A 24,574-nucleotide genomic window follows, 5' to 3' on the forward strand; every position below is an offset into this window, starting at 1 on the left:
TAGAAGGATGGTTGGATGGATCCATGCTTTCATGATGCCAAAACTGTGTCCCTGGTGTACTCTTCCACTTCTAGCCCATTTGCTTTAAGGTTTATCTTCTCCATACCTTAGCTGTGTCGAGTTGACTACCTAACACTTCAAAGAAGCCTGGCCCTTCTCCTCTGGCATCAAAAAGGCGTTTTCACCCAGAGAACTCTTGCTCACTGGATATTTTCTCTTTTCCAGACCAGTCTCAGTAAACCCTAGACATATTCGTGAGGGGAAATCCCAGTAGGTCAGTGGTTTCTAAAATACTTTTTCACCCATCTGGCACTAATAACCATGACATGTTCAAAGTCACTTATATCGCCCTTGTTTCCCATTTTGACGTCTGGTTTGATCTTCAGCAGGTCGCCTTGATCATGCATACATTCCTAAACCCAATGAATTGCTCCCATGTTAATGGCTAATTAGTTATTTGCATGAACGACAATTTGAATAGGTGTACCTACTGAAATATCCAATCCATGTATGTTTCTATGTTAGGATAGTGATTGGCTCTTCAGTGGTAGGAGTGGGAAAGCTACCATCTTTAGTTTCACAAAACTGCCCCATAGATTCAGGATTGAAAGTGCTCTAATTTGTCAATCCAAACTATGAAGCAGGCTTCTGAATTGATTTATAATGACACAATATTGTGTTGCCTGTTCATTTGAATAATTTATTGAAGTTATAAGACTTACCATTTAGTTGGGGGGGGGGGGGGTTGCACTCAAGGAGTTGTACCTGATGAAGTAGCCACTGAATGCATGCTCTGAGTGGTAAGTTGACCCTCTTAAGGGCATCAACAGCTATTTATCTTGGCTATTTTGTAAAGATAAGGCTACAATACAGTTTGACCCTGAAGCAGACAGAGTAGGAAACATTCTTTGTTGTCAAGGTTGAGTTTTAGTTTACAAAGCGCAAATATGCTCCAAGCTTATTATGTGATATGAGAAACAGTTAATCAAAGGAAAATACACCTGAAGTGTGTGTTCTGTTTTGTGAACATGTTAACGTGCAGAGCTGCAACTGAACAATGCAGCAGTGTATCTGCATCATGTTATAATTAAACTGAAAGCTGAGCATTAAGGCAGGTGACCCTGAGCTATTACACTACGTGACTGTAGTTCTGATTCGGTGTTATATAAATAAATTTGAACTGCCCTATGATAGTACTGCTTAAGTATCAATCTAAAATAATGAAAGCTGAAATTTAATTGTAGAAGCAAATAGACATGAGGAGGTTTAGAAGTTAGATAATATTAATGGACAAACACAGGTAAGTTTAATAGACAGTCATAAGAAATCCAAGAAATCTTTAAAAATAAATAAATAAATAGGTAACAGGTGACTCAGGAGGTAAAGTGGGTTGTCAGCTAATCAAAAGGTTGGTTCGATCCCTGTGTATGTCGAATTATCCTTGGGCAAGACTAAACCCTCTGAAGTCGTTTTTTTCTACTCCAGTTGTGTTTTATTTAACCCTTTCCCCTCATATTTTCTATGCTTTTGCAGTGTTTGTCGATTTGCTACTGCAAGTTTGGCCTCTTGTTATGGTCTCATCATTCAATACTGCCTATTGGATGAACAAATTCAATTAACCACCTGGGAATAGAGCTGAAATAACGATCTGAAAACTTAAAAAAAAAAAAAAAAAAAAAAAAGTATGGCTAGCAGTTAAGAGTTGGTCTAAATAACAGATAAGCAAAAGAAAATGTTAGCTAAATTTAATACACAATAGTTAAAACCAATAAAGCAAAAAACAAATAATTAGCTTTAGCTCTGATGAGCAGCTGTTACCTAACAGTAACAGCTGCTCGGTAACAATGTAAAATTAACAAATTAAATTGTTAGAAATATACTGAAAGAACACCTGAAATGTCTAGTTAAAGTTCTGTATGTAAAAAAAAAAAGCCAATTAATAGCTAAAAGCACAGTTAGCAGGTGTATTTTTTTTTATTTAATATTTTTGGCCAAAAGAGTAGGTAAACAAATTAAACTATTGGCTGAATTAAATAGTTAATTAAAATTATTCCTAAAAGGAAAAATAGTCAACATCAAATGTAAAATTGGCTGAATTGAACACATTGGAACATGAAGTTTTGATGAAGCATTAGATAAAAAAATGTTAGGAACCACTGATCTGTTTTAATCAAAGACAAACACACTGTAAACACTACCACCTTTAAAAAACACCAGATTTTACTATGTACTAAAAAGCACTATCCAATGGATAGTGGACTTTGTCACTTTTGGACAGTGAGGCTCTCAGCAATGACTTAGTTTTCTCCTGTTAAGATACTGGGGACAAAGAGGCAGGTCCTTTTTTCATACTACATTTATAGAGAGCGCTGCTGCCATTACAGCTTCAGACACCCTTGTAGACAGAGTTTCAATGCATTTTTCACGTCTATGGTAACAAATGATATTTCTCAAGCGCATTGACGAGGTGTGCTTGTGCATCTCAGAGTCAATTATCCACAGATGTACGAGGGGTATTTGAGGTTTCTCTGGCATGAAGCTATGCATTTGTAACAAAGTTACATGAGTTTTCTGAAAGGTTTTATTACTTCCATTAAAAAACATTTAAACCTAAAGTTACCACTGACATATCCTTCTGTATTTCACAGGACGGGGCTTTCATCATCTGCTATTATGATTATTGTTTGTTTTTAAGGACCTGAGTTCACGATGCAGGAGGCATAAAATCAACATTTTTTGCTGATAACCCAAAAGACACCCAGTCCAAAATCTTTGAATTCATGAAGGTATGATCAACAATAATCCAAACATTCAAAAAGTACTATGAAACAGAAACAAGAGGACTGTTGGACCAGAGATATACAGCATACTAGTACAACATAACTCTGAACAATGCAATGACAGGACTATTTATATACACAGACACAAATTTGAACACATGAGGAGGTTAAATCCCACACAACGAACAGCAGGTGAACACAAGCAAGAAATCACTGAAATTGGAAAGTAAAACTAAAATGGAACAAACCTACAAAGTGAAACAGGAAATAAAGGAGACCAATCCTAACCCCAAACACGAAGAACTGCACTATTCTCTAAAAAGACAAACTAAACAGAAATCAGGTCACAAGAGAATAACAAGAAGATAATAACAGAAATCCAAATTCAAATATAAGAACTGAAAAGTTGAGCAGGATCCCAAAAAACAAACAAGAAAAAAAAGAAAAAAAGAAAAATAATTTGCTATAAATTTAAAATAAAAAATGAGCCATAATAATCTTTCATAATCTTAATCGTTATTCTACTAGAATAAAGACAAGACAAGAATCCTAGTTTCCAAGTTATATGGCTTTCTGTCCATTTTAACAAATAAATCATTAAGTTGACCTTGAACACTTTGGTCAATGCAAGCCAAATTTTAACAGATTGTTAACATGACCTCACTCTACACCCCCGTAAAGTTTAATCATTAAAAACAAAACTTTTCGAGCCATCTTATTTACTGACACAGTGATGACATACAGGCACACAATTGCTACCAGAAATATGACGTCCTTGCTGGAAGTAATGATGAAAATAAATAAACCAGAATAAAAGCAGAACCTTACATTGAAAATACACTAGAATAAAAATTCAAAGAACAGACTGAAGCATAATACAAAAGGACATGAGGAACCCAAAAGAACAAACAAAAAAAACACAAGCTACATGAAGCCAAATATAAATACTAAGCTAACAGAAATAAATGATTAGATTTCAACCACAACAACACGGCTCAAAAAAAATACATCACAAAGCCCGTCCCAGGCATCGAGACAGGCATTTTGATGGGACAACATACACAGACTATTATGATATGCATGTAAGCCTAGAAAAATCAATCTGGGAACTCATGGATTATAGTTTAATGATTTCAGAGACAGCAGCCAATATTTCAGGGCTTCTAGTAGAGCCAAGACAACCAGATAATGAATAACAGATAGCTGATTAAAGACTGCCTGCACACTGTTTACAACTGCTGACAAATTTCAAGAAGCTGCGATTTCCTCAAATGTTTTGTGATCATTACTCAGATTACAAAAGATCATCTTGGTATCAAAAATCTTCCCTACAGATTCTGACTGTTTATATGCAGGATTGTGTTTATAATGACTGACGATAAGTGAAAAAATAGCTTTCCTTCTTTTTGTGTAGCAAATTAAGCACTCAAGACAGATTTGAACTGACACGTAAACTGTGATTAACAGCCTTCTACACTTAAAGCATTTTGAATTCACTGTATTAGCATCAAAAAGCCAGATTTGATTGGAATGAAAGCTCTTTTTTGGAACAATGACTGCACCACAAAGAAACCCTGTTTTAATGCTGCTTTTATAATGCAGCATGTGTATGATGGCAAATTGTCTTGCTCAAAACCAACGGGAATTGCAGCAATCTTTTACAAATGCGCTTCTGCCAAGGGGAAAAAATGCATTAAGAACAAGGAAGTGTACACGGGAACAGTTGCCTAAATGACTGATTGTGGCAGGGTCACAGCTGAGAGGAGAGATTTCAACAATATGTGAAGCAAAAAAAAAAATACAGCAGAAAAATCATCTCTGACTGCAGAAAGAGCTTTTAAAAAAGGTGCTATGCATTCAGCACAGGGAACAACAGGAGATCGTCGATTCAGCACACAATGCCAGAGTTACTGAATGATTCACTAGGGCCATAGGTCATTCCCACTTAGAATTGCTTTATGATTGTGTGCTAAGTGGCGTTTTCAGACTGCGGAACAGACTGACACAAACCCCCCGTACATTTTTACGCTCTGTGCCAAAGAATTAACAAAATCTCATGAAGCATTTAATCCAAGTTAAACTAATACCATGAAAAATGTTTGTTTTTAACTCGGAGCTACAGACGACCTTCACCTGATCACGCAGAGTGATTTAACACAGGTGGGCTGCAGTCAGTGAGATGCTGTTGCTTGTTATCTATCGTGATTAACACTCGAGCGGGTCGAGTTGAGGGTACAGACTGTGAGCAACAGAGGTGGGAGAGGGCTGTGCATCAGCAGATGGCCAGAGACTAACGAGAGGCTGCGCGGACAACCGTCAGCCATGAGATGCTTTAACAAGTCACTCCTGGCGTTTCAAAGTCCTCTGCCACTGACAGCTGATGGATATAGCTGCTGTTCTCTCACCCAGCAGGTTCGTCAGAGTCCCAAGATAATATGCAATTATCTCTCAGTTTCAGTCCATGTAGCCATCATAATAAGGGCAAAGATCATAGTCTTACAGGCTGAGGCTACGCTAAAAGAAAGAATCCCCAAAAACCTTTGCATGGGGTTCTTAGGCTTAAGGTTTTGGATCAACATTAGGGTTGAAAATGAAAAATAACTACAATCACAATCAAGTTGAAACCTCCAAGGCTGAAAAGTTATTGAGCTCTTCACATTCAACTTAACTCTTCCTTTAGTGCATTTATTAACCTTTTTAGGCCATTTCGTTTTGTGAAATTACCTTCATTGGATTAAATGAGGTTTTTCTCATTTGCTTGCTGTAACATGGTTATTTCACAGCATTTCACATCCTGTGAAATTACACCAACTGAGAAATGTTGCAAACTGCAGGTCCTCAAAGAGCTATTATAGGTCATGGGACAAAAGGCAAGTACAGCCCGGACAGGTCGCCGGTCTGTTGCAGGACTAGATATGTACTGACAGTCTTTCCCTCTCACATTCTCGCCTCTCCCCAATTTAGTCCTGCCAGTCAACCTAACCATGTCTTTCGATTGTGCCGGAGTACCTGGATATGATCGCTATGTCTCAAAAACAAACAACAACCAAAAAAACTTTAAATTTTCAAAATGAGTCCATAAAAACCTACTACCATCTTCAGCATACAGTCTTTTGTATCAGACGGTGTATAACATGTCAGAAATAACTGCAGTCACGCAGTAACATCGCTACGCTGCTTTGCTTTGTTTTGCAAATACACATGAGAGAAACAATAAATTCTCACATAAGAAGGAAGAAAGGAATTTTATCTCAATTCCATATCCATCCATTTGTTGCTTTAGCACCAATCCCCACTGATTCAAAAACATTTATTTTGTTGCTCTGTACCTGGTCAGTGGATATTTTTTTCCAATTGTAGCTTGGGGGTCCTGCTGGCGGATAGCACGCATAGCAGTGGGCGCTGTGAACATTGAAGAGACTCCATGTTCAGACAAGACACGGAAGAAGGCCCCGGAGTCTGGAGTCCCTACAGGTTTTCCCTGGAATCACACAGTGCAGCAACAACTTGTTACTTTACAGCTTAATTAAGGCGTGTGTATCATCGGAATTTGAATAATGATAAGTAAACACCAGAGATTACACAGATTATTGTTATTGCCTAAAACCATTCCAGGAATATTTGTGCAAACTCCAAAACATGAATATTTATACAACAGCTGTTTAAAATAACAAGGCACACAGGAAGATTGACTATCCAGGCACATGGGCATGAAAACACAGTTGCACTACAGAAGTACTGTCTGTCTAGAATAAAAGATAAAGACACAAGAAGCCTGCAGGCAAAGGTCTCCAGCAGCAATTTCCACTCTTTTATTTTCTCCCTGGTATTCAACTAAGTGAGCTCAACAGTGAGAAGACAACTGCGGAAGAATAAGAATGGATAAAAGGAGCAGTGAGTCCTGGCTGTCATTTTCACTCCAAATAAAGGGTTTGAAGATAGATGGGCTGCTAGAAACAAGAACCATGTGGAGCAACCACCGTGACCGAAGTCAAACACTGATTTAAGGAACGGCCAATTAATTCATCGTCCAATAGCGCTGCTGCATCAAACTGGTGAGGGAATATCAGAGTGCAAATGTAATTGGTGGCCCTATACATAAGAACTACACTGAAAGACGCACGTCCTTCTTGATCCTTTGCTGAAGTATAAAAAGAAACAACTTCAGATTTCAAGCCAAAGAAAAGTGCAGAATCTCAGGAATTGATTTTAGGGACAATCTGGGCCTGGAAAAAAGCGCAGTCATCAATGCACTCTATGTAAACAGAACTCCATGTGATGCTTGCTTGTGACATTCACATGATGCATGCATGGAGTCCAAAGAAGCCCATAATGAAGCACTAATACAACAGATCCTCTGTTTTAGGAGCTAAGCAAGAACACATGAAATAAGATAAAAAGAAATGCACAGATCATATGATCATGTGATATTACACTGATCATAAAGCCAACACTAATTACAAATTGCTATATGTTAATAAAAACCCTCTGTGTGAGCCATTTCGTCAAGGTTATAATTATATTATTAAAGTTCCTATTTTTCCATGACCAGTCCCTCCCACTGCAACCTTATCTCCCAGTTTCTCTATAATGAAAAGATGTTTTGCAAAAATTTAAGACCAAGAAGACAAGGATGGCTTATCTGCTTTGCAGTTTCTTGCGATCTAGTGGTGTTATTGAGCTTGGTTTTGGTAATGTAGCTCAAGTACAGCAAAAATATTAACCACAATCAATATGGTTAGCACATTTTGTTGTTATTGAACTTGAAAACATCTCCTTTTACAGGAGATTTCCTTGAACCAAAAGAATACATGAAAAAAAAAATAAAGGTAGTGGACAGTGGGTCACACAGGAGTTGGGCCCGGACTAAGGAGTGTGTTTTTGACCGCATAGCGTGTCGTGCAAAGGCAACTGTTAGTTCATGCTGGCCTGTCTAAACTGCAGAAAACCTGTGGGTGCAGAAGAGGCTGAAGATGGAGAGCCAAAGCCAGAGCTTTTTGTCATATTTCGCCAAAAGCAGACCGGGTGAGATCTGGAGACAAATAAAGTCACAGACAACCATTAATGATTCTTAGACAGAAACTATGCGACGTGCATTTCCTCCAGAAAGATCTTGTTGGCTCAAGGCTCTTGTTTAGTTCTCTTGTCTCAAACCGAAATAAACTGACTGAGTTTGAGGTTTTAGGAAAGTGCAAACACAGCCTGCTATAAAGTACAGGAGTGTGCATTGGAAAAAATAAAAAAATAAATGCAAAAGAGTAAATCCTTTTATCCCCAATATCTTGTTTTTCTATAGATGCCGGAAGGCAAAATTCTAAGATGTGATAACTTGCCCAGCCCTTTCATTGGCTGCTTCAATTAATGATGGCATAAACACGAGCATTGACAACCTGCTCTCCCACAACTTCAACACAGGAAATTTAAAGACTCAAGTCCAACAAATGCATCCTGCAAACTAAAAACTCTTTAATACCTGGGTTGGAAGGTGTAGACTATGTGCTGGTGTTCAACTGACTGGTACCAATAACCAAACAATAAAAGGAGCAAAAGTCTGGCACAGTCAGAGCTGCAGCTTCTCTGCAGCAGCTAGAGTCAAATATGGACACAGGTTCACACAGTTCACCACATCTTGAACTTCTTCAGTTTCACTCCACATAAACTGTAGTCTTTAACCAACAGTGGCTGGCTTCAGTTTGTCGAGCCAACAAAGGTGTAACTTATTTAGCTCTGAACATTGTTCATTTAAGGTTTTATTGCACATATTCTGGCACTTCCTGTTGTAATCTAACACCGCAGTAGTTAGTTTGAGATATTAAACTCGGAGGTACGTACCTCATAGAGAACAGTGCCGTTACCGTGTAGCAAAGGACCATAGCAGATATAAGAATGGCCAACCACCCAGCCTAGGTCTGAAGCTGCCCACCAAACCTGCCAAAAAGGGATCAATGTACCGAGTTGTCACAACAAAAATGCATGAAAAATTAAGTAAAAACTCATTTTACTTAAAGGCATAATAAATGTAAACAGAACAGCCAGTTGTATAGTGAAAATGAAATACCGCAAGTTGAGTGTAGGATTATTGTCTATTGTATGTTTAAATGGTAGTCAGAGGTCTTTTCAAGCAGAGAGCAGTCTGTCTCTGTATGCTCTTTGTTCTTAAGCATGGCACCACCTCAGAAGCGGATGCTTTATAGTCTTACTTCTCCGGGACTGAGTCCATAAATATTTGACATGGTCCATTTCAGCATCACAGCATAGCCTGCAGTGTCTCGCACAACACCCTGGGAGGGGGGAGATAAGAAAAACATTAAGACCGGTGGCAGGTACTGCACTAAGCAAAGAAGCACGGGTTTAATATCAATTTTAAACCAGCCACTTGGCGCTGCCTTTCCAAAGGGGATGGCAGCTTGTTTCTAGATGACTGCGTCTCAAACCGGCACCCACCTTTTATTAGTTAATAGCGCTGTCTAAACATTCCTGAGCAAAATAGTGTGTCCTAACATCCTCAGCTATTGAGTGTGCCTTCTCGAAGTTATGGTCTCCCTACAGCAATAACTGAGAAATTCATGGGAAATTGCACAGGAAAAAAAAAAAAAAAAAAAAAAACTGGCAAAAACCGCACTATTAAGCCCAGGAACTAGCCAGCAGGAGGATATTTTATATCATCTGTTGGTCAAAGACAAAACGATGCTATTTGAAAAGAGCCAGGGCTTTTTTTCCCCTCCATTTGAAATTGCCTGCAGGTAATTCCTCCTGCAAGAGGTTCAGCTCACACTCTGGAAAACTTCTGTCTTATTTATGTCATGTTGGGGGTGTTTAGATTGTGCCTGGACTGTTTTGCAGGCTCAAAGATCAGATGAGTCACACAGCTGCTGCATACAGAATGAGCAGCGTCTAGTCAAACACAGCTAAAAGTAAACCCTGTAACTCATCTGCATGTGAGTGTATGGTTATAGCTGCCAGTACCTTTGGCGTCCCAGTGGTCCCAGATGTATAGAGTACATACAACGGATGGTTGGAGGGCAAAGAGGCACAGTCATGTGGCCTAGCAGTGGCCATCTCTTCATCCCAGTCCAGGCTCAACTCGCGACTCATCGATACCCTTTCCTGAAATATAAAGAAAAATAGAGATGACATACAGTCTTCACCAGATCTAACGTACCTGGCAGCACACCCAGGTATAAATCACATGGATCTGAATGCACTCTGAAAAAGGGGAACTGTGTTAAAAATGGCTGTAATCCCTCAACGTTTAATCCAACTCTTGAATTCAAGCTGATTAACTGCACTTCAAATCATGTCACGACTGTTCGACTTAAAATCCACAGTAGCATTCTAAAGAGGCGAAAACACAAAAACTGTGCCGTCATCCAAGTATTTATGGATCTAACTGCATGCTGCATGCAGCCAAACATATTTTGCCATTTATTTTGATTCTTTCACATCTGCGAAGATAACGCGATTCATTTGCTCGGCGACAGCCTCCTCCTGCTAACTGTGGAAGTTCAGCCGCTGCTAATGACTCGTTTTACGATCGCCGCAGGATGAGACAGTCACTCGCGAAGCAGCCGATCATATCTCCCAGTTATTTATTTGTCACAAAGTGTCACATAGATGAGCTCTCGGAGTGTGAACTATGAGGATCAATTCAACTGACTCCGATGGTTTTGACCATCTTGCTTTATTTGCTTGCCTATGAAGTGAGTCAGTCTCACATGCTGAGTAAATATATATTCCTTTATTTATATTATGTTCCAACTCCCATCTGTCATCGCAATCTGGCAAGCAGCAATCATTTCAGGTCATAGATTATTGCCCCTTACATCTGCTGCCGCTGACATTTCTTCTCATTTCAAACACAGACGTCTCTTTGATACTGCCATTAACATTTAATCACTTTTGGAGGGATAAAGAAATCCTCAAATCTTTTTTTTCCCTCCCCTCCCTTGGCTTCCATAAAAGAGTGTCAAGATGAAGACATCATCAATATCACTCAGACTCTTGAGGCAAAGGCACATCTCCCACAGACATTTTAGCTCTCCTATGCGCATTACTTTTTACTCACTTCACTGAAAGCACAGACAGAGCACCATCTTGGCTGATTTAACAACGCTTACGGAACAGCTACCTCCAGCTTACCGAATGCAATAATTTGCAAAGCAGCTGCAACCATCTAAAGTAGTGGTTCACAGATTTTTATGGCACTGAGCTGCCCGTGAATTTCTTGTATACACATTCCCTGTGTCCGACATGTATATAATCTCCCAAAAATCCAAACGGGCGCTCTTAATTCACCGGATCCTTTCCTGACAGATAAGACCAGAGAGGCGCAACAAGATAAAATAAACTGTGCAATGTTCATTTTATTTCACCACAGGGCTAGAGAGCAGTAGTTCAAACAGAGGCACGGATGGTAGCAATTCAGTTCGAGTAAAGAAACGACAATACTCCGCAATCTCCGTTAGAGGAAATGTTAAGTTCACCAAACATGTCAATTAAACACTGCTGAATGTTGTCTGTATAAAAGTGAAGCAGAACCAAACATCTGCTCGCCGTCACCGAGCAGCAGCTGAAAATGGCTCCAGGCTGAAGCCAGCACGGAAATACCTTTGAGTTCGAACCTGGCAACAGCCGAGAAGTGCAGGCTCCACAAAAATCCCTGCCTCCGACCGACACCTTCGATGATTTCAATGAGTCATTAAGTGTGCTGCTGCTTACTGTGGAAAAGGAAAATAACATTTTTGCTATGGTTTTTACCATGTTTGGCCTGTTGTAGATGAGGACTTTCGTGGGCCTGTGAGAGCTCATCTCCAGGGCCTTCTTCACCAGAGGGATGTACTCCACTCTTCTGCCTGGCTCGATGCCAAATGAGGCTGTAACCAACAGCTTGGGCTGAAAAACAGATCATTTGGGAATTTAGGTTCAAGTGTAACAAGCTTATAGCTCACTCAGGTATGAATCAGTCATTTTTCTGCCTTTCTACCAAACGAGCCATTACAGGTTTAACCTCCTAGTACCTGGCGTCCACATATGTGGACATCACATTTTGGGTTATTTAGACCAAAATACTCAATTTTGCTCTACAAGGGCCTGATATCCACTTACGAGGACATTATACTGCTACTGTTCTATCAAAATTTTTAACGAATATCCTCATATGTGGCTCTTATTTTTCATAAAAACAAAGGTTTTAAAAAAATAAAAATAAAAAAAAATCTGGTAATTCTTTGTATTTACGTTCATCGGGCCCCAATATGCCCAAATATCAAAGAGAAATTAAAAATGCATGCCGTGGAAGAGTTCGGGTCTTAGGAGGTTAAGTCTGCTCTGGTGTCCTGTCAAATGTAGTTCACAAACTCAGGGTTCTGCACAAGATCTCAGTGTTCCTAATTCTTGGATTTGGAATGTACATGACCAAAACGGTAAAGGACACTTCTCCTATTTGGCAAACACATTTTGGTTCCAGTATTGGTTATATTCTCTTGAAAGCTTCTCTATGTTTCGTTTCGGTAGGTTATGCAAAATTAATATTTCACAACAAATTTGTTCTGCAAAGCAACAGAATACACGGGGCGATTGTGGCTCAAGAGTTGGGAGTTCGCCTTGTAATCGGAAGGTTGCCGGTTCGAGCCCCGGCTTGGACAGTCTCAGTTGTTGTGTCCTTGGGGAAGACACTTCACCCGTTGCCTACTGGTGGTGGTCAGAGGGCCCGGTGGCGCCAGTGTCCTGCAGCCTCGCCTCTGTCAGTGCGCCCCAGGGTGGCTGTGGCTACAGTGTAGCTTGCCATCACCAGTGTGTGAATGGGTGGATGACTGGATATGTAAAGCGCTTTGGGGTCCTTAGGGACTAGTAAAGCGCTATATAAATACAGGCCATTTTTTTTTACCATTTACATGCTTTATGCTAAACTGCATAAGCATTTATTTCTGTGTTAAAATGTCGTAGTTTACTCTTAATTGTCCCCTAAGAAAGAAAGCAAAGAAAGAAAGCAATGCTCACTGCAGTTCATTCACATTTGTAGTATAAAGACGTCTCTTCCACATTAATTTTTCTATTCTCATATTATTATTATTATTATAAAATCTCACTGGAGACGCCAGGGAAATCATTACCAGTGGTTCTGAAAGGAAAGGCGAGATCTTTGCACTGTAAATGAAAAAAGACACCTTTCTTCTGGCTCTAGTATTTAAGATGTCTTTAAGTATTTTAGCTAATGGCACATAAAAGTCAGAATTGTCCAATTACTGGTATTTGCAGTGATCCGCATCTGCTTACTTCATGTAAATACAGAAAATGAACAAAGACTTAGCCCAACTTCAGCCCGTCCCTGGTTTTTAATGAGTACGGATATAATACAGTTCATGCAGCCCTGTTGCTGAGGCTCAGAAAAAAGATCAATTTTAAGCACAAGGTGAAAAAGCAGCGCTTAACCTTAGCGTGATTGATGCGGACAGACAGCTCTTTAGAGGCGAAGCCGCCAAAAATGAGGCTGTGTGGGGCACCGATCCGTGCACAGGCCAACATGGTGAACATGGCCTGTGGCACCATGGGCATGTAGATGACAACAAGGTCTCCTTTCTGTACCCCATTCTTCACCAAGACTCCTGCTAACCTGGACACCTGGATTGCAGAGACACATGGAGACAAAGCACAGATTTTTTTCTAAGTTTCCAATCTTTTTTTCTTAAATTCCTGCATGAATTATTTTTAAATGTCTGCTCACAACAACCGTAACCAATATGCTAGCACAAAGCAGAGCTGATAACAAGGGTGGAATAGTCTTATGCATGCTGCATATGTTGTTGGATAATTAATGTAGAAAGAAATGCTTAATTTATCCATGGTCCAATTACTAATTAGCTTCAGTTGGAAACAATCTAGAAAGAAAGTCAGTATCTCTTAAATTTCATTAAATGTCATTAAGCCCTTGGGCCAAAAAGACCCCCAAATAGTTTTTTTCATTTAAAAAAAGAAAGAAAAAAAGATTGAGTTGTTTTAACAGAATAATTGGTCCAAATGTCAATCGACTCAGTCATTTTCCCTTCTTTCTTCTCTTTTGTTTGCTATCTATATGCTAATTATGGTTCAAACCAGCCGTCATGCTACAAAACTCTTGGCCAACTCTTTGATATTTAATGTCCAGAGAGCATTACAGTTTCTACTTTAACATGCTCATAATCCCATAATTTGTTTCATGCTGCAAAATAATGTCATATCATACTGCCATCTATGTCCATGTGCTGTTCAATTCTGCAAGCTCGGTTTTTATTAAAACTATTTACCTGGTCCTGAAGTTCCCTGAAAGTGATGATCTGTTTAGTTCCGGTCACCGGGCTGTCGTATATGATCGCAGGCTGCTCTGCACGGCCGCCTTCTACGTGTCGATCGACGGCATTGTAGCACATGTTTAGCTTTCCGCCGACAAACCTGACAGAGACATACACCTTCAAACAACAAGTAACGGACACATGAACAGAGACGCATGTCAATACTATAGTTAGCAAACATATTTCAGGTGACCAGTCATGTGCCAGCATCTTTACCAGCATATAATATGGGTTTTTGCCTGGTTTAGAGCTCATTTTTAAAAAAATAAAAAACCAGCCTGAGCCAAACATATGCAGCTGCTTTTGACAGTTGCACACAGTGAACCAATGTTCTTGATAAGGCAATCGTTTGAGCTCATTCTGGCACTGCGCATATGGATAAAGAGCAGCAGGCAGGTTGAGCAGATGGTGTCTGGGATCTGCTGTTTTGGAAGCCACATAGACATACAGACACGGTGGCCGTGTCCTTCATTTTCACTGCAGCACATTCAGACAGCTCTCTTTTCCTATGATCCATGGTATAGCTGACAACTCCACCCACAAAACAAAAGAAAAAAGAAAGGAATTTCAGTTTATACTATTCTCAGTGCAGGCTGCTGTGCCACATGCTGTTTTGTTTTACAGCTACATTTTGTTTTTTCTTTTTCCTGTAAGCATCCTATAATTTACTTTCACATCTTTAACTGTGGATGCAGGTATAATTACCCTTTTTTAATTTATTTATCTTTTGCACATCGTAGGAAACTAACCACATTAATCACCTCACATCCTTTGATAGTTTTAATGGTTTCCAATTTTTTGTTTGTTTAATAAATGCCCTGAACATGTCAGGCCAAACCATAACATCTGTTCTGAAAATATTACTTTTAAATATTTAACAGAAAAAATATTGCTTTTAAAATCTGGGAATTTGACACTTTGTCATATCTAATTGTTGCTAGTTGGCTGCTTGGCCAAAACTAGTGGTGCTCTGAGACAATTTTTTTTTTTCTACTAACCCTTTAAGGTGGCAGCAACCTGATGAAACGACTTGTGTTTTATTTCTTTGATAAAAAAATATATATATATTTATCCTACTTTTTGGAGCTTCGGGGGGAGGATAGTACTCAACTTTTGGAGTACTAGTGCAGTCTGGTACTCCATTACAATATCCTCTCCATGCCCCCAACATGCACACATATACAATCATCATCACCTACGTACACACAGTATTGTTTACCCAAACATATATCATACTTCTGACTCTTGACTGACCCTTGATTTCCTAATTATTCCTCAAGCCTCATCTTGGGGACCATCCTTCCTCACTGACATGCCCATTAAGTTAACTGTTCTCACTCTCACAGGGAACCGCCTTAAATGTTCAATCATATTCGTTCCCTCTGTAAAAAGGAAAGAATTGCATTTCAGTAACTCTCAAAAATGGTCCAAGGAAGACACAGTGGTGACCCAGTGACAGCATCATGAGTGGGCAAGGCTCAATGATGCACATGGGAGAAGAACGCTGTAGAATCAAATTGCCAAAAAAAATGTAATGCTAGTTCCCTTCTATGTTGTATTCTGTCACCATAGAAAAGTATCAGAATACACAGTGGATTGCCGTTTTTTTTTTTTTAATATATGGCTGCATAAAACCAGTCAGTGTCCCCATGCTTACCCCCCAACCACTGCCGAAACCAAGAAGAAGGGGGACATGAGCATCAGAACTGGACAGCTGGACAACAGACTCTGATGAGTCACAATTTCTTTTACATCATATGGATGGCTGGGTGCTGTGCATTCTTTACCTGGTGAACAGCTGGCAGCAGAATGCACTATGAAAAGAATGCAAGCCTACTGAGAGTCCATGCCTCCACATTTCTGTTTCGAAAGGGGGCTCCATAAAAAAAAAAAAAAAGGAGGCAGGTGGTCATAATTTAATACCAGACAGATATACATCCCACCAATTAATGCTTTCAAAGTGTTACCATATAGGGGTTCTCCTGGGAACTTCCCTGCTCTAAATACCTGATTCAAATAATCATCTGGGTAGTGAACTTTGCAGCTGTCTGTTAACAGCACCCAGGATAGTGCAATAAGCAAAAATGTGGTTTGTTTTCTGGGGTCAACGCGATTCCATAGACTTTCCATCAACAGCAGAGCCGTTTGAAGTCCACACAGTTCCTGAGCGTCACCCATTGGCTCTCAGCAAAACTACCAATCACAGAAGAAATAGGCGTTCCTCCAGGGATCGCTAACAACTTAATAACCAATCATAACAGAGCTGACGTTTCCCCTTCCTAAACCAACCACTCACAACAGGACAACCCTCCAGGTTATCCAGTTGTTAATCGTACAGTCACGCGCATAAAAGAGTAAAATGAGGAAGCTATGTGTGCTGGATGAAGAGAAAATAAACCACAATATCGTGGTTTCTATGTGAGTTGTCCAAAAGTTATTCATTACTAAGCAAATAACACCTTCAGGGTAATGAGATTATTGAGGGCGTGTGTCCTCTCTATGGGATATTATCATACATGAGAGAACGCGTTGAGTTCACTCATGAGAGAGGTGGCGGTCACGCACAGGTTGTTTACCACGTTTCATTCCAACTCGCCCACACAACATTTAACACCAGCTGTTCTGCAGTTCACGTGTAGTTCACACTGAAACCTACCAGTTTGGGAACACCGGATCCTCAACGTGCAGAGTTTTACTCCACGGCTCAAACCAGTTTATGTCGCGCCCCACGTCAGCCCAAAACTTTTCAGGGTTGTCCCTGGCCGCCGCGAAGACTCGGCTGTACGCAGCATCAGACGCATGCTTTCTGCAGCACTGCGTGGGGAAGTGCGACTTAAAACTCCCAGATGCTTCACCTGCATTTCGCTTTGCTGCTGCACAGAGAGTCCAAGCAAACCTCCCGAGTGTCTTCTTCCGCAGGACAGGAGCGCAGTTATTCAGGCGCTGGACTGAGTGTTTTACCCTGAGAAGCATTGTTGCTGGGGGCGTTTTTTGAACTTCCACGCTGCTTTCCCGCGTCCCTCTTGTTTTTGTGTGCAGCTTTGGAGCCCGCTTCTAGAGTTCAATGCTAAGCGACGTCATCCGGGCCCGCTTAAAGGCAGAGGACTTCTGCAGAAATTCTTAACAAGTGCCTCAGGGAAGGCTGTGAACTATGAACTGGATGTAGCTGATGCTGCAGGAGGATTTTAAAACACAGTCAGCGTGATTACACAACACATAAGCTCCACCGCAGCTTTCTTAAACCAACTATTTTGGGTGGAAAATAATCCCAAGACATTTTTCTAACTTTAAGCAAGAATTCTGCCGTGCAGTGCAAAGAAGAGAGGAACATTGTTGATAGCAACTGTACCTCCTGTCCACCGGATTTACTTATTTATTTATTTTTGTTTACTTCCAGCATCATTAAATTTTAATTGTCCTCGAGGTAATATCAATACTCCCCCTTGAGTGGAAAAATGCAAATAGCCCCACATCTGCTAAAACTGATCATGGCGTGCATTCATTTGTTTGCTTATGGGTATTAATGGGAATAATTACTCGTGTAGAGTCATTTAAAAGCCTTAAGAATATTTGCATCTTTCATTAAGCCGATTTTCCAATACAATCACAGCACATGAGCAGCGGCAGCAGCTCTTTGTCCTCTCAGATTGTGCCGCCTCATGCACTTCTTTCCCTATCACTGGTAAATACCCATAATACAGCTGACCCCTTGAAGAAGTGTGCCCCTCGTTAAATAACTCATCCATCAGATATTTCAGATCACCTGTTTATGTTTATATGTGCTGAGCAGTTGAACTGTCCAGTATAGGTGGTGCAATGATAGTTTCGTTATTGGTATCAGAACGATATCAGCATTATAAGATCGATACTTTCTTTAAATCCTGTGTGTTTAGTGTGTAGTCCACTGATGTCTTACATAGATTATTTTTGGTAATGAAAAAATATACCTCAAACGTGCGCTATGAAAAGTATCTGGACCTTCTTGTGTTGACTGTGACTTCTGTTTTATTTATAGCCTTCTACAGCACATTTAAACACAGAGAGATCCTTTAGAGACAGGAACATTTACATTGCTGTTTACATCTCAAAAAGCCCCATGGTATCAGATGGATACTAAAATTTGCACTGTGGCACAACACTACTTTCCACCAGAGGTGGTCAACTTGAGTTGGATTGCAGCTACTGGCTCTATGACACTTGTCACCATTTCAGTAAAAGTGGGGGGGGGGGGGAATAAAAAGTTAAATCTTTATCCCAGCTGGCAAAAGATATCAGTAATCAGCAACTGATTGATGCCTTCTTACACCCATCACCTGCACGTCTTATCCTCCAGGTATTTGAGCATAACAGAACTATCATTTTCTTTCTTTTTCAGTTTTAAATTAAGTATTGATTCAAATCTCATCATATTTCAACCATGCTTTCTCCTCTCATGCTATAATTTGTTTGGCCAAAAGGTCTCACTAAATCACAGCAAGGAACTGCCATATATATATATATATATATATATGTGTATGTATATATATATATATATATATGTGTATGTATATATATATATATATATATATATATATATATATATATATATAGAGTAGATGGTGTTGGCTGAATATGTATCATTCTCTCTGGCACCTTATGTGCATAGACCACTATCTATTAACCACTTTCACAGGCTAATCAGACCCTGATGTGATGAGTGCGAATGTTTTAAAGCAGAAATCAGCCGACTGCCCTTCAGAAACCGATGGAAAAATGATTCATCACTCTAGCCCGCAGTGTCAGTTTGAAAATCAAATTCGTTTGAAGATAATGATCGCTGTTTTACATTCTGAATGGGTTTTAGATGCAGTTGTCAGAAAGACTAACGAATGATTTCAGTCAATATCATTCATGGTTTTAAGTGAGTGATACTTCATAGCGGTTTATTAGAGCTGAGTGAATTTACTTTCAGCAATTGCTTCATATACAAAATACTAGAGGCACCCAGTCATTACAGGAAATAAATAAAGGTGAAAGCCATTACCCCTTGTTAATTATGCTCTTAGTGCATTCATGATAAAAGAGGAGATGAGATGAAGTTGGACTGAGGTATATTTCAAGGCTTTGACAAAGCTCAATATACATTGGGATGTATTCATGTTTTCAGTTTGCAGAAAGCATCAGGATGGAATTATGATGCCGTCACACAATCAGCCATTACTACTTGACAAAGTAAATTGGTGCTGTTTCCCTGAAGTCAGTAGTCTGTTAGAGCTTGGGTGCCAAATTTGTTTCTGTCCATGGGCCACCTACAGCTCAGTTTGAACTCTCAAGTGCACCGAGCACTTTATAATGTCCCTTCTTTCTCTTCTGTTTTCATCTTTCTGTCTCTGCAGAGCTGTCCACTGCAGTGGGCTTTTTAATGTGCAGATTATAGCTGACAGGCCATATGTTTCACACTCTGTATTAGAGGTTTAAATCCCATAGTGGTGCTGCCGAAGTGGGTCACAATCAGTGTGACAGGCTTTGTTCGATATAGTATTTGAAGGTGGGGTTCTCTGTGTGCTGGCCTGCCTGACTTCAGAAGGCCAATTACATTCACCTGCCATTTGATTAGTACACTTCATGAGTATCTGGATTCTTTCTGCCTTCAGAACTCTTGTCTTCATGGCATAGATTCAATATGAATAAACATTCATCAAAGATTTCGGTCCAGATAGCATGCCATCAGAAATTGTTTACACTATGATCATCAAGGGATGGAGATGGTCAGCAACAAAACTCAGGTAGGCTGTTATGTTAAAATGAAGCTCAGGTGGTACTAAGCAGCCCAAAGAGTGCTCAGAAAATATCCTCCACACCATCAGACGCAACCAAGAAGCTGAGCTATTGCAGGATGGATCCACGCTTTCTTGTTGTTTGCACCAAATTCTGATCCTACCATCTGAATGATGCAGCAGAAATCAAGGAAGGGGATGTAAGGGGAGAATCCCAGTAGATCAGCAGTTTCTGAAGTACTCCGACCAACGTCTGGTACAAGCTAGCGTGCCACATTTAAAGTCACTTTAAATCACCTTTCTTGTCCATGCTTAGTTTGAACCTTGTCTTAACCTTGTCTGCATGCCTAAATGCAATAAGTTGCTGCCATATGATTGGCTTATTAGATATTTGTGTTAATGAGCTGTTGAATAGATGTACCTAATAAAGTGACCATTGAGTGTAAATGTCCCACAACTGTCTTTTTTTCTTAGCAGATATTAACAATAAAGAAGAAAGATGATTTTCTGTCATATGAACGGAAGAACAGCAGATTAACAAACTCTCGGTTATTTCAAAACAAGGATCAGTTTGGTACTCTACTTCCTCCCCCCCGGTTATCCACACATCCAAAGTTTGGCCAAACTTTGAGACCCACTCACAAAAGTGCATCTTGACTTGCCTTAAAACAAAACTTTAACTGTGAGATTCATAGTTTACACAACAGCCTGGAGAAGTGCATGCGCATCTCCATCTTTCACTTGGTTGTTCATACACAGGAAATTAGTTGCATCAACTTGTCTCGTTAAGGAATAAATACAATTTTAAAGAATTATCTGTCACACGTTTTTCAAGATGATGTTTTTTTCATTATCTGCCTGGCACCGTCTGATGGAGCAATATAAGCAACCCAGCTGCTGTGGAAAAGCAGCCTGTCATCCTAACACAAAATATCCAATAAATACTTTATTTTCGAGACGTTATCGCTCAACAGGAAATTTTCATCTTTTTTTTTTCCCACTGTGGCATGCCGGATGGATCACAGTCAGTGCGGCACAAGGATTGGAGTCGATGGTTGACAAATTTAATAATGGCCTGTTTTAATAAGCAGTTGTTACCTGGAAATGAAACCCATGTTATCATTTAGTGAAATACTTGTTTCCCTCACCGTAAAACCACAGTCGGATATATTCGAGCTACTGTTTTATAAAAGCTTTACTCTCTGAGTCAACCAAACAAAATCTAACCTTTACGGATTTTATTAGCCTTTTATCAAAGCCATGTGAGTGATATTGATCTTTTTTACGAATGTGTGGCAGGAAAAGGAATAAGGTTCCAATTTTTCCCCAAATGCCCATATGACCTTACCTGTTGAATTCAATTTGAATGGGTACTGATGGGAATTGAAGATACAAATAGAACTTGCACACTGGCTAATGCGCTGAGCTTTGATCTGCTAGGCAAACAGTCCAGCCGTCTGTATTTGCCCTGTCCACATGGCCTCTTGCATCTCCTTCCGTGGAAGTGGAGGCATTTCAGAAATCAATTCACTTGCAGCTTTGCGGCTTAAAGACCAGTGCAGCATAATCCCAACCTCGTAAAAAAAAAGCAGACCTGTATTCCAGCCCATATAGATGGAAGCCTGTAATCTCGCCGTGCCCTCTTTCTGTGTGCTCTCTAAGCCCTCGCCCTCTCAAACCGTCCTTGCAGCCTACCACTCACCACTATTTTGCATCTGCACACAGCTGTGTGGGACTGTTGGTGGATTGAACTTGCTTTTACTTAAGGACTATGTGTTTGTAAGAAGCGTGCAAGTTTAGAAACTGTTTAATTCAAATGCAGAGGAAGCTGTTAAATATTTAAAAGTGCTGAGAATGGAATTTAAATGATATACAACAGGGGTACGTTAAATTTATTTAATGTTTTAGATATAGCAGCCAATTTGAAGTGAAGTGAGGTAAAGAGGTGTGGTATTTGCCTCCCAGCTGGGTGTGGGCTAAAATATTTAGTGCAATGCATGACAAGATAAATGGGATTTAAGTAAAATATCTGTATTTATGAGCCTAGGTTTTGCTCTGAACAGCTGTGCACATATTAGTATAAGTGCTAGTCATTGCCTCAGGTGTGTATTCATGTTTACAACTTGCATTTGTCATGGCGAAGTCATGTTTTGTGAGCCATGTGACACGTCATGCTGCCTTAGCATCTCTCCAACCTGGGAATCTCTTCTTATTTCTGTTGAGCATGGCTTCTGTCAGCTGTAATGTCTGCCCATATATGAGACACGCCAAAGCAGCAGGCACCATTAGGCAACAGATCTACAGTAAATGAAGAGAACCAGCGGTTTGGCACCATTCTGTGGTAGCACATAAACATGAGGATTAATTCTTAAGCCCTCCAATTTAGGTTCACTACCGTCATTCGGTCCTTATCTGGCTGTATGCAGTGCATGTACCCAGGAGAGAAGATAACAGGCGGTATGCCTCAGTGGTTCACAATGAGCCTTCACGACAAGCTTGGTTGCAATCACCTGATCTCTGAAGTGCAAGGATTATAGCTGTGTAAGTGTTCATGTGTGCACAAAACACACATGTGAGCATCATTGTGAGATTCAGCATGCAATCCAGGTCGAGCTGGTTGACTGCAATATGGTGAAACTTTTCAAATACATTACTGTGACAGATGGAATACCAATTTTGACTGTTTTTCAACATATTATTAGCTTAATGACTAAGGTCCGCCATCCCTCTTCTTTTAAAAGGTATCTTATGTGTCCCATGAGAGCACTAGTCAGGCTACCTCTTGTTTTTATGAGCCTAAACTGAGTAACACTCCTGATGTCAGAATGCAGAGCTCTCTCGATATTCAGGAATATAAAGATCGAGTCAAGTAGATAGCACTGAATAGAAAATCATCTTGTAGTAACGGTGACTAGCTGTTAGTTCCGATTCTAGGGTTGAATCATGGCAAAGGTAACGCCCTTGTATGTGGTGTTTGGTTATTCTCCCCACACCTCCGTGGCCTCCAACTGCTCCAGTTTGTCCAACAATCAAAACATGCTGGGTTAATTTTCTTGTAATTGTGCCCTTGACCAAGGCACAGACTTGAAGTGTGGAGTTGATCCCACGAGCCCACTGCCTCAAACACTAAGGATGGGATAAATGCAGAGAATTGCTTTTCCTACAGGGAAATAAAGGGTCTCTCACTCTGTGAAGGCCATGAGAGGCTCCAGCCTCCCTGCAACCCTGAATAGGATAAGTGGAAGAAGATGGCTATGATAAACTGTAAAAAATAAACATGTTCAGTAATATGTGGACTTAAATCAATTCAAAGAAGAGGTGTGCTCTGGCAGTTTTACATTGTCTGTATTCACAAAGGCAGGTTCTTTAACTCTTGGATGGTCGTCAAAATTTACACCCTTTCACGGTCGTCGGGACCCAAAATGGTCCCCATCCAAAAGGTGATATAGCAATGGATTTTATGAATTTTTTTTTTCATTTTTTTTCACATCAGATCTTTTAAACAACTTCAGACCTATCCACTGATATAAAGTTTTTCATAATTTTTTTCATATTTTGTAGGTTTTTATGGCTTTATTGTCATAAAGACCCCTGTTTATTTTCTTTGGGGGGTAAAAAACCATAATATGCAATATTTTCAAAAAATGAGTTGCAAATGGAACTACTTGGCATGAGGTTATTAGAGCCTTGGATAGGTAAAGAATTCAGAATAGAATTGATTTGGATGCATTATTATTTTTGGAGCAATAAGAGTTTTTGCAATATACTTCCATTGGTATCCCTCGGGACCCAAAATGGTCCCCATCCAAAAGGTGATATAGCAATGAATTTTATGAATTGTTTTTTCATTTTTTTTCACATCAGATCTTTTAAACAACTTCAGACCTAACCACAGATATAAAGTTTTTCATAAATTTGTAAATATTTTTTATGTTTTTATAGCTTTATTGTCATAAAGACCCCTGTTTATTTTTTATTTATTTATTTTGGGGGGGGGGAAACCCGTAATATATATTATAAATATATTCTCAATCACATTCACACCACTCTCTTATATCAGTTCCACTACATCGAGACTATTTTATGGTGGTCAGCTGTTTTATTGTCATGTATTTTGCATAATAAGATAACCATGTCCTGCATTCAAAACCACTGAAAATGTCTATGGTGGTGCTGTACCTAATATTGTGCTCATTGGATCCGAAACATATTTTTCCTTTATTTTGAAGCCTGAGGCTTAGATCCATTAGGTATTCACGAGAAAAAAATTATCACATGTCAGGATTACAGTATATCGAAAATATGTGATTATAATGGGAGTCAATGGGACCCAAAATGGTACGAGGACCACAGATGGTAACACTTATGTGAATCTCCTTTACTATACACAACACCATAGAGGGGATCAATGAATTTTAAAAATAATGCTAAAATGCAACTCCTAGCCAAGTTTCATGCAACTAGTCTTTAAAATGACTGATATATTGAGAATCAAAAATCCAAGGGGACCCAAAAGGGTCCCTATTTTGACTATGACCATCAGAGGGAAATGGCTCACCCTGTTTGGTATGCAAGAAGACAGAGTTGTGCTGACTGTAACTCTGTGCAACACTTTTGTGGTGAACTGGACTGTCTGGAAGCAGGACCAGTGCTTTTCACAAAACCTTTTGTGCCTACGTAAGAGTAGAACATTGCAATTAAGTTCCCAAAC

The 24,574-nt window shown here is 39.7% G+C and overlaps 1 protein-coding gene across 1 annotated transcript in view; it reads right to left on the bottom strand.

Moving 5' to 3' along the window:
• Window positions 1-17,926, bottom strand: part of acss3 (acyl-CoA synthetase short chain family member 3) — a 67,637-nt gene extending 49,711 nt beyond the window's left edge. Inside the window, exons 1-8 of the mRNA XM_080886019.1 lie at window positions 16,764-17,926; window positions 14,063-14,207; window positions 13,212-13,400; window positions 11,538-11,672; window positions 9,747-9,887; window positions 8,981-9,061; window positions 8,613-8,708; window positions 6,110-6,261 (exon numbers count right to left, since the gene is read on the bottom strand). Coding sequence (XP_080742145.1) covers window positions 6,110-6,261; window positions 8,613-8,708; window positions 8,981-9,061; window positions 9,747-9,887; window positions 11,538-11,672; window positions 13,212-13,400; window positions 14,063-14,207; window positions 16,764-17,080 — 1,256 coding nt within the window. The 5' untranslated portion in view covers window positions 17,081-17,926. The remainder of the gene's footprint in view (window positions 1-6,109; window positions 6,262-8,612; window positions 8,709-8,980; window positions 9,062-9,746; window positions 9,888-11,537; window positions 11,673-13,211; window positions 13,401-14,062; window positions 14,208-16,763) is intronic.
• Between the last annotated feature and the right edge of the window lie 6,648 nt (window positions 17,927-24,574).

Source organism: Rhamphochromis sp. 'chilingali' (assembly GCF_963969265.1).
Source record: "Rhamphochromis sp. 'chilingali' genome assembly, chromosome: 7".
Classification (NCBI taxonomy): Eukaryota; Metazoa; Chordata; class Actinopteri; order Cichliformes; family Cichlidae; genus Rhamphochromis; species Rhamphochromis sp. 'chilingali'.